The sequence below is a fragment of the Cantharellus anzutake genome, assembly GCF_015039405.1.
Source record: "Cantharellus anzutake strain C23 chromosome Unknown EI90scaffold_135, whole genome shotgun sequence".
NCBI lineage: Eukaryota > Fungi > Basidiomycota > Agaricomycetes > Cantharellales > Hydnaceae > Cantharellus > Cantharellus anzutake.
The window spans coordinates 138391-146044 of NW_024067085.1; the positions used below are offsets into that span (position 1 = coordinate 138391).

Here is a 7654-nt window from a genome sequence, read left to right on the forward strand (position 1 = left end):
GAAACCGAGAAATACTTCTTGGGACTCCCGAGTATTGCAAGACTCGCGGAGGAGTATAATTCCCCAGAGAATAAGGGAAAAATCTCCTGGGAAAGTCTAGGCAAAGCCGCCTATCTAAAGTCTCAGTTCAAACCACTCAGGACTCCTGAGGAACGTGCTGCAAGAACTACAGAACGGGAAGCGAAAGCTTCCAAATACCGGGAAAGAGACGCAAGTCTCTGCGCTGGACAACCAGCCCAACGACCACCCTTCCCCACAGGAAGAACGGTAGACCTACCGTACTCCACACCTGAGCCAAGTAGCTCAGGAACACAACAACATGCTCCCACCCAGGGAGCGCCCACTTCGTCGAGCCCACAGCCCAACAATGTAGCCCAGGCTACGTCATCGCATCCAACGCAGCAATTGGATGTCCAGATGAACAAGCCGGAGGAAAACCCTCCTCCAGGGCAATGAATCCACCCTTGAGAAAAGGGAAAGTGACATGGTAATACGCCATCGAGGCGCCCGTGAAAACACCTTCCCCCAACTCGAGGCCCCGCACACAATACTGTATGCGAGGAACCGCAAGTAACAATTGCGGAAATCTCCACTCCGCCAAAAGACCCACATCCACCACCGCTTGTGTGTAAACACCACTTACACACGAACCCTCACGGAACAAGTGAGGAACACCAAAGACATACAACCTTTGGGTCGAAATTCATTTTCGACAAGGTCCACTATTTTTCTCCCTGCGATACCCATGTATCGCCGTTCACTTCAAAGTAACGGCCCACACTCATTTATTTCTTAAACCCTCCCTCTCTCCTTCACCGACATGTATAAAATCGCCCACTTTAAAGTGGTGACAACAAAAAACACTCATTGACAATTCCAAACTCAATGTAAATCAATTATTAAAAATTTGTTTTATTTCACTATCAACCTTGTATGCATCGCAAATGCAACACAAGGGGGGAGAATGTCAGGGCAATAGCCCCGAACCCCAAGTCATATGTAAATTAGATACATATAGTCACATGGGTAAGCGGGAACCTCTGGGTAACTGCTTACACACCACCGTAAAATACACATACTTGTATCACTTACGGCTTTGTGTGCTGAGCTACCCAAAGACCTCACAGCGTCATCCTTCATTCTATGCTATGCAGGTCGTTGCGATGCGAAGCACGCACTCTAGTGACATGTCTGACATGAATTTGACCAGTCAATGTCTGACCATGTGACCGCTTGTGACCATGGTCCAACACTGCAAATTATCATCTGCACAGGGCACACCCACATTGGTGAATATTACCACCGATTCAGCATTGCATCAGAGAGCAAGAGTTGCAACTGCGGGAGACCGACACAGACCAGGACACACATACTATCCGAGTGCCCCCGTGTCAGCAGATACCGACATAACCTCGGATGCGGCAACCAGACCAAATTCAATACTCTCATGGGCAAGGTGAAGGGCATAGAGAGACTTGCAACCTTCATCAAGAAGTCCAAGACGGGTGACAAACACAAACGAGACACAACTGGTCAACCCACGAGACCCACCCCCATACCATGGGCGCCCCAAACAACCACAGCACAGCAGCAGTAGAGCGGAAGTGAGGAGCAGTAGGACAGAGCGCTATTTATTTTTCTTTTCCATACCAAATCCCACGACAATACCCCAGACATTACAGAACCCGAGGATCGCTGACACCCGAAGATACCAATCAGACACCATACCACAATGCTTAGATTATCCCCTCATGTACGCTACGGTGTCAAGACGGGATAGCCGCACTGCCACGTCATCACGAGGCCGCGGGGTAATAAGAGAGATTTATCATCATCATCATCACTGCAAGTTATCAGGCGACCTCAACAATTCCCGTCCCGTCCCTCTCTCAAAAAGCGCTCAGCGACGCCGCCAGTATTGACAACGTACCATCCAGAGGCCCAGTAATCGTTCCCGGAAGTTCCCCTGGACCATGCAAGTCCAACAACAACAACAACCCTCGTCCACTCAGCACGCTTTACCATCACTTCAAAGCATCACCCTTCCTACATCGTCATCCAAGTCTCCCTTCTTTGTCGTTCCAGCAGTACCCCATTTGCAGCAGCCTACTACCTCCAGACCCCAAGCCAAGCCATCTTTTACAATCCCTCACCCAAACCCAGTAAAGCCAGAACAGACCCCTCCATCCCCAAACATCTTCACGTACAAAGCCCCAGCGCACAAACATGCCCACCATCTTCATAGCATACCTCCAAAGGAGAAGACAGTCCAGACTTTGATGTATTTGTTTTGAGATCACACATCCCAAACGCCCGTTACTGACGCAACATTCCCAGTCTTGATCATATGTTATGGCTGCATTCACGCACTCGTTTCAACCAGGTTAGATGAAGCTGCCTGTTGGTAAAATCAACCGTAGCGCTCACATGAGAGGCGCTGGTATTCCAGGTCAGATCAGAGCTGGGAATGCAGACTGGGTCCCCAGAAGGTCCAACCGAAAAGGACGTCACTGAAAATGATGATGAACTTGCTCGCGAGCTACTTTTTGGGTTAACCGGGGACGACCGGTATAAAGGCCTCAGTGCTGATGCGAACCGGTATGTACCAAATGTGGACATTGAGACCGCGAAAGTTCAAAGGGCGAACGCAGAAGGAATGGAGAAGGTTAGCCATTCATTTTCCCCTGCATGTTTTTCCACCCCATGTTGATGTCTCCTATAGGTTCTTACTTCCTTACTCACCCAGCGGTCCGTTGGTTCTCGTCACACTCACGAAGTGAATCCTGGAGTTCCGGGGGTGTTACCAAATGGGGTTAGGATCAGAATTGTGCTTTCTGCTCTTGTCAACGACCTGTTCGCACGCGATCAGCACCTTTTTGGCCCCGATGAGCAACCAGAGAACGTGCTTTCGGGGTTGTCAAGTGATTTGTCGCCCATGTCCATTGCATCAATCGTAGCCAGCGGCACCGCTTCCTCCACTGAATTGCGCTGGGCCCAAATGGATTTTGAACCGTCGCCAGGCGTTCCCATTTCCCTCGCCCCCCTCACTCCGATCTCGTCCTTTCAGCAAACTAGGGTCAAGTCCAGCCTTGCCTCGGAATCGAAGTCAGGTGGACCTCCAGCGCGATCTATTTTTTCCTCGATTCCTCGTGGGGCCGGTATGGAGTCTCCATGGGCGCTTGGATCATTGAACAGTCTATCTGCAAGGAGACCCGAGTCGGCATCGGCATCCCACTCCGTTTCTAGCCCGCCCTTTGCTTCATCATCTTCGGGGTCGCATGCAAGCCGAGGCCCTCGAGTGCGCAAAGCTGTCGGGCGTTCTCGGGATTTGTACAATTCTGGAATTCGAAGGTGTTGGCCCATTTGTGCAAGTCACCTGACGGATTTTGATGAATGTCCACCTGAGTGCCTTCACGCAGAGGCCTATGCAGCGGACAAGAATGGTCTCCTTACACTATTAATTCAAAGAAGCCTGACCACGATCGGTTCAGGGTTGCCGGACCCCGGCATTCCATTGCGCTCTGCTATTCCTCAGTTTGTCCTCAACGACGTTAACGACAAGGGCGAACCAAAGGAAGTCACCATCAGCGGAACACGGATGGCTGCACTTTTGCCGCGATTCCTTAGGCTATCTGCCTTCGTCGCTCGAGAACTTGGTTGTGAGATGCGTGAGCAGCGGCAGCAATTCGCTGATGTGAAGGCCGGGACTGTCATACCTGCGGAGCCCTCTTCCTCCAACCCCACTTCTATTGCTGACATTCCTTCCACCACTGGCGACGGGCGCCCCACCCGCATCTGGTATGCCTTACTGAGTGGTATGGTCACTAGGGCCGCTTTAGAGGGATACCTGGGACGTGGTTGGTTGGGGCCCGATGCTCTTGAAATCCTTTTTGGTATTGGGGTAGGTGTGGACTGGGAAGATGTTGTTGAGAAACCTGACGAAAAGGATGTTTCCGCAATGCGTGCCCGCTCGGGATCGACCTCATCCGACGTGAAATCCGTGGAGGATGATGGAGTCAGCCAGAAGCGAGGATCGATTGACACGTCACTTTCGGAAGCTTACGCTGCCCAGTTTGAGCCCGATGGCATGCCTACGTTAGCCGAGGCTGCGAAAATTCTCTTCAAGCGTGGTATTCCTACTGGCGTCGCGGGTACTCAGTCAGAGTTGAGTGTTATCAACTCCTATACGAATGGATTCCAGACCACATGTTTGGGAAACACACGCCCCATTGACACTGATCCTGAATGGGCGGTTGAGATGACTGAACGTGTCTCCGAGGTTAGTTTCCTCAAGGCGAACTTGATTCTCTTGCTAACTATCCATATCCTCAGTTTGCCAGTGTGCACCATACGACCGACCTTCACACGCATTTGCTTGACCTTTCGAAGCGATATCCGGCTGAGCCTGTTGAACGTGCAGCTCTTCGATTCTTGGAAGCCATTGCTCAGTGGCGTGGTCTACCAGAATTGGAACAGGTGGGTCCAATCATCTGGTTGTGCCCATAATTTGATTGCTAACTGATCCTCCGACCCCACAAGTACAAGGAACGTGTTCGAAAAGCCAATACCGTTGCGACGCAGCCCTCGGCTTCTCGGGAGCGCCGCCGTGGTTCTCTGTCCATTTCTTCTCTCGTGCACCCCACAGAGACATCTGACCCGACCTTTGAGCCCAGCTCTTCCGCTATCTCATCCCAGTTAAATACTCCCGTTACTTCTCCTGTCCTTAAATACTTTGTCGTCCCGAAGCATGTCATCGCTTCTCTCCCTCCTTATCCCTCAAAAAAACGCGTGCGCGATGAAGGCCCTGAGGCTGAAGCAAAGCGATTAAAAACCCCTCGTGTAGGTGCATCATCATCTGCAACCGCTGCAGCTAATACATCTCTACCTGGAATCCTATCTGCACCTGCAAACCCTCTGGCTGAATCTTCCTGGACTGGGCCTACGGTGTTTAATAGGAAGCATAATTTCCTGTCTCCTCCCGATGTACATGTATATAACCTCAGTTGAAAATGGACAAAAAGCCTCGACTCATCGCTTTGTTATTTTGCACTTAAAAACTAGAGTGCGTTCTTCGCACGCGCAACGTTTTTAACTAAATTTTAATACTTAAGTGCAGTGCAAAGTATGCATTGGAGACATGAAAATGATTTGTTAAGTCCCGGCGATGCGAGTTCAGCGCGCGCCTACAGAAAACATGTTTGTCTCGAATGATGAAACGAAAAGAGAGCCATTAGTGGCAAAGGAAATCGAGTTAGAGTTAGAGGTGGAGCAAAGTGCTCACGTGGCATACCCAGCGACAGATTCGATGTCGGAGTTAGTTTTGTGCAGAGATTGACGCATATCGAAAGTCATATGCAACTAGTGACGAGGCTAGGCCTGCCGCTAGCCATGAAATCGTTGGAGTCCGTGACCTCAGAGACAGAGAAGATGTTGTAAACGCGGCGTAACCCACTCGCAACCCAGATGTAATATAGAAATGAGAAGAGAAACTGTAACTAACTAAAGAACATACGGTGCCAAAGCACCCACATTTATACTCCTGAATAACATTCTATGCCCAGCGCTTACGCAGGCACCTAGAATATTCTCGGTTCAATCTAATCATGTGACTCGTATTCCTTTTTTTTTTTTTTTTTTTTTTTTGTGGAACCCCAGTAGCTTTCGTGAATACGTTGTATTTGGGGTTTGTGTTGGGGTCAGGTGATCCCCGGGAATGGAATCGGGCTTGGACCGGAACTGCCATGGTGAGGAAATGCGATTACACACGCTTGTGTGGGACTCCCGGGCGCCCCCGATCACGGGGGTCCGGTATACCCACTAAAACCCCGCTGCTGTTCAGCCAGTTGTCCGGTTGCCTCTCTTCGTTCAGTAAGTTACCGCTCCAGGTATGTAGTATTAGATTTGTTGGGAGGGCCTTACTACCGTACTTCTTTCGGTTGGTTAGGGCGATGTCTTGCTGGAGCTTGGCGTTAAGGCCGGCTTTTAGGGCGTTTCTAACTTCGTTTAAGGTGGTTTGAGGGCGATCAGGGTTCATGACTCTGCGACACCTAGCTTTCCACAGCTGCCATGTGCACTCCAGGACTACAATGCGGAAAAGCCTTGTCTCGCCATTTTTCGATCGGCCGTTAGTTGCTTTGATCTCGATGATCAGCGCTGCCATGATATATGAGATGTCAAGGTTTGCAGGCCAGGGGATCTTTCTTCGGTCGCATATTGCTTTAGCGATAGACCATATTCTCTCCCCGTGGTTCTGGGGGCACTCAAATAGGATATGGGAAATCGAGTCGGTTTGCTGACAGTGGTCGCACTCGCCGCGCTGTTCGAATCCGGGGATTTTCCCCCAGTATCCGCCTATTTTGAGGCAGTTGTGAGTTAATTTCCATAAGAAATTCCTGATTTCTGGGGGTACGTCTCTTTTGTTTTTGCTTAGGTTTTGCCAGATTCTGTCCTGGGAGGGGGAGCCGTTATTCATGTTCTCAAGGGCAGACTGGATTAGGGTAATGTTATTGGCGGTTTCGATTTGGGGTTCGGGGTTCATAGCTAATCTTGTTCTACAGATTAGCTTGGTTGCAGTGGATTGAGTTATGGAAATTAAGCGGGCACCACCGGGGGTGTGAGGCAGGGGCGGAAACAAGGGGGGGTTGGGTCGTGGGTTTTCCAGGGCACCTTGAGCGGCTAGGGCGTCTGCCCCTTCATTGCCAGTTATGCCAGCGTGGCCTTTGAGCCACTCGAATGAGGTGATGTTTTGTCTGTTCCTCAGGGCGTTCACAGTTAACTTAGTGGCGAATTTGTGTTTAGCATGGGCGTAGTCGGAGTCTTCGAGGGAACTCAGGTTTTGGCAAAGGGTGTTGACGCACCATTCTGAGTCAGTTTTAATGTGGAGGTTTGATTCGGGGGGGGTGGTCGAGGCGGCATGGTGGATCGCGAGCATTTCGGCCACATTATTGGTTTGGGGGAGGAGGGGGTTGACTCTTATGCTGACATTTCTTGAGTCGTCTGGACTGAACCAGACCCCGAAGCCGGCCTTTGCATCGGAGTTTCCGTTTAGGGGACAGGACCCATCTGTGTAGGCGATGATGTCCGGGGGGGAGTGGGTTACTGGTTCTGGTGGGGCTGGAGGGTTTGGGGGGGATTTCCCGAAGATTCTGAAGAAGTGGTGAAGCGGTAAGCTGCGTCGTGGTATTGGGTCAAAGGTTCTAATGTTCTCGGGAGATCCGATGGCATGTGAGCTTGCGAAGACCTGGGAAGGGGGGGTGGGGAGGATATGAGTGTCGCTGTGTGGGTTGTAAAAGGGGTTGAGGTTTGTGATGATCTTTATTGCAGATTGGAAGCAGGCTTCTGGGTTCTTACATCCATTTTGTCGCAGGGAATGGCAGGGTGGGCAGGGGCATTTATTCTTCGAGGGGTTATGGTCAGGGCGTTCTTGGAGGTCGGCCTGAGATATGAGGTCGCCGATTTTCAGGCAATTGTGGGTTTTTCTTAAGCATTGAGCTGTTTTAGAGTGGAGACTGAGGGGGGGGTTGTCTTCTAGGCCGGGGTGAGCCCAAGCGGGGAGGTTGAGTTTAGTGTTCAGGTCTAAGATTGGGTGTTCCAGTCTTAGGTTGTATTTTGCGCCAGTGTTTAGAGAGTCTCGTAGTTCAGCTGGGATGTTTTT

General features: G+C 50.7%; 2 protein-coding genes across 2 annotated transcripts; both read left to right on the forward strand.

Moving 5' to 3' along the window:
* Positions 1-1947: 1947 nt before the first annotated feature.
* On the forward strand, positions 1948-2536 carry EI90DRAFT_3088431 (uncharacterized protein). Its single transcript, XM_039062275.1, has 2 exons — positions 1948-2281; positions 2338-2536. Exons 1-2 carry the CDS (start codon positions 1974-1976, stop codon positions 2390-2392), a joined length of 363 nt encoding a protein of 120 aa, XP_038908824.1. The 5' UTR covers positions 1948-1973; the 3' UTR covers positions 2393-2536.
* Positions 2468-5007, forward strand: EI90DRAFT_3021975 (uncharacterized protein; the record flags this gene model as incomplete). The annotated part of the gene is made up of 4 exons (XM_039057730.1): positions 2468-2665; positions 2723-4279; positions 4333-4476; positions 4540-5007. 4 exons carry the CDS (start codon positions 2468-2470, stop codon positions 5005-5007), a joined length of 2367 nt encoding a protein of 788 aa, XP_038908825.1.
* Between the last annotated feature and the right edge of the window lie 2647 nt (positions 5008-7654).

Excerpts from the sequence above, each read along its gene's own strand:
- EI90DRAFT_3088431 (XM_039062275.1), top strand. The coding sequence starts at position 1,974 with ATGCAAGTCCAACAACAACAACAACCCTCGTCCACTCAGCACGCTTTA. Across the intron at positions 2,282-2,337 it reads AAGACAGTCCAGACTTTGAT|TCTTGATCATATGTTATGGC; the intron begins GTATTTGTTTTG and ends CAACATTCCCAG.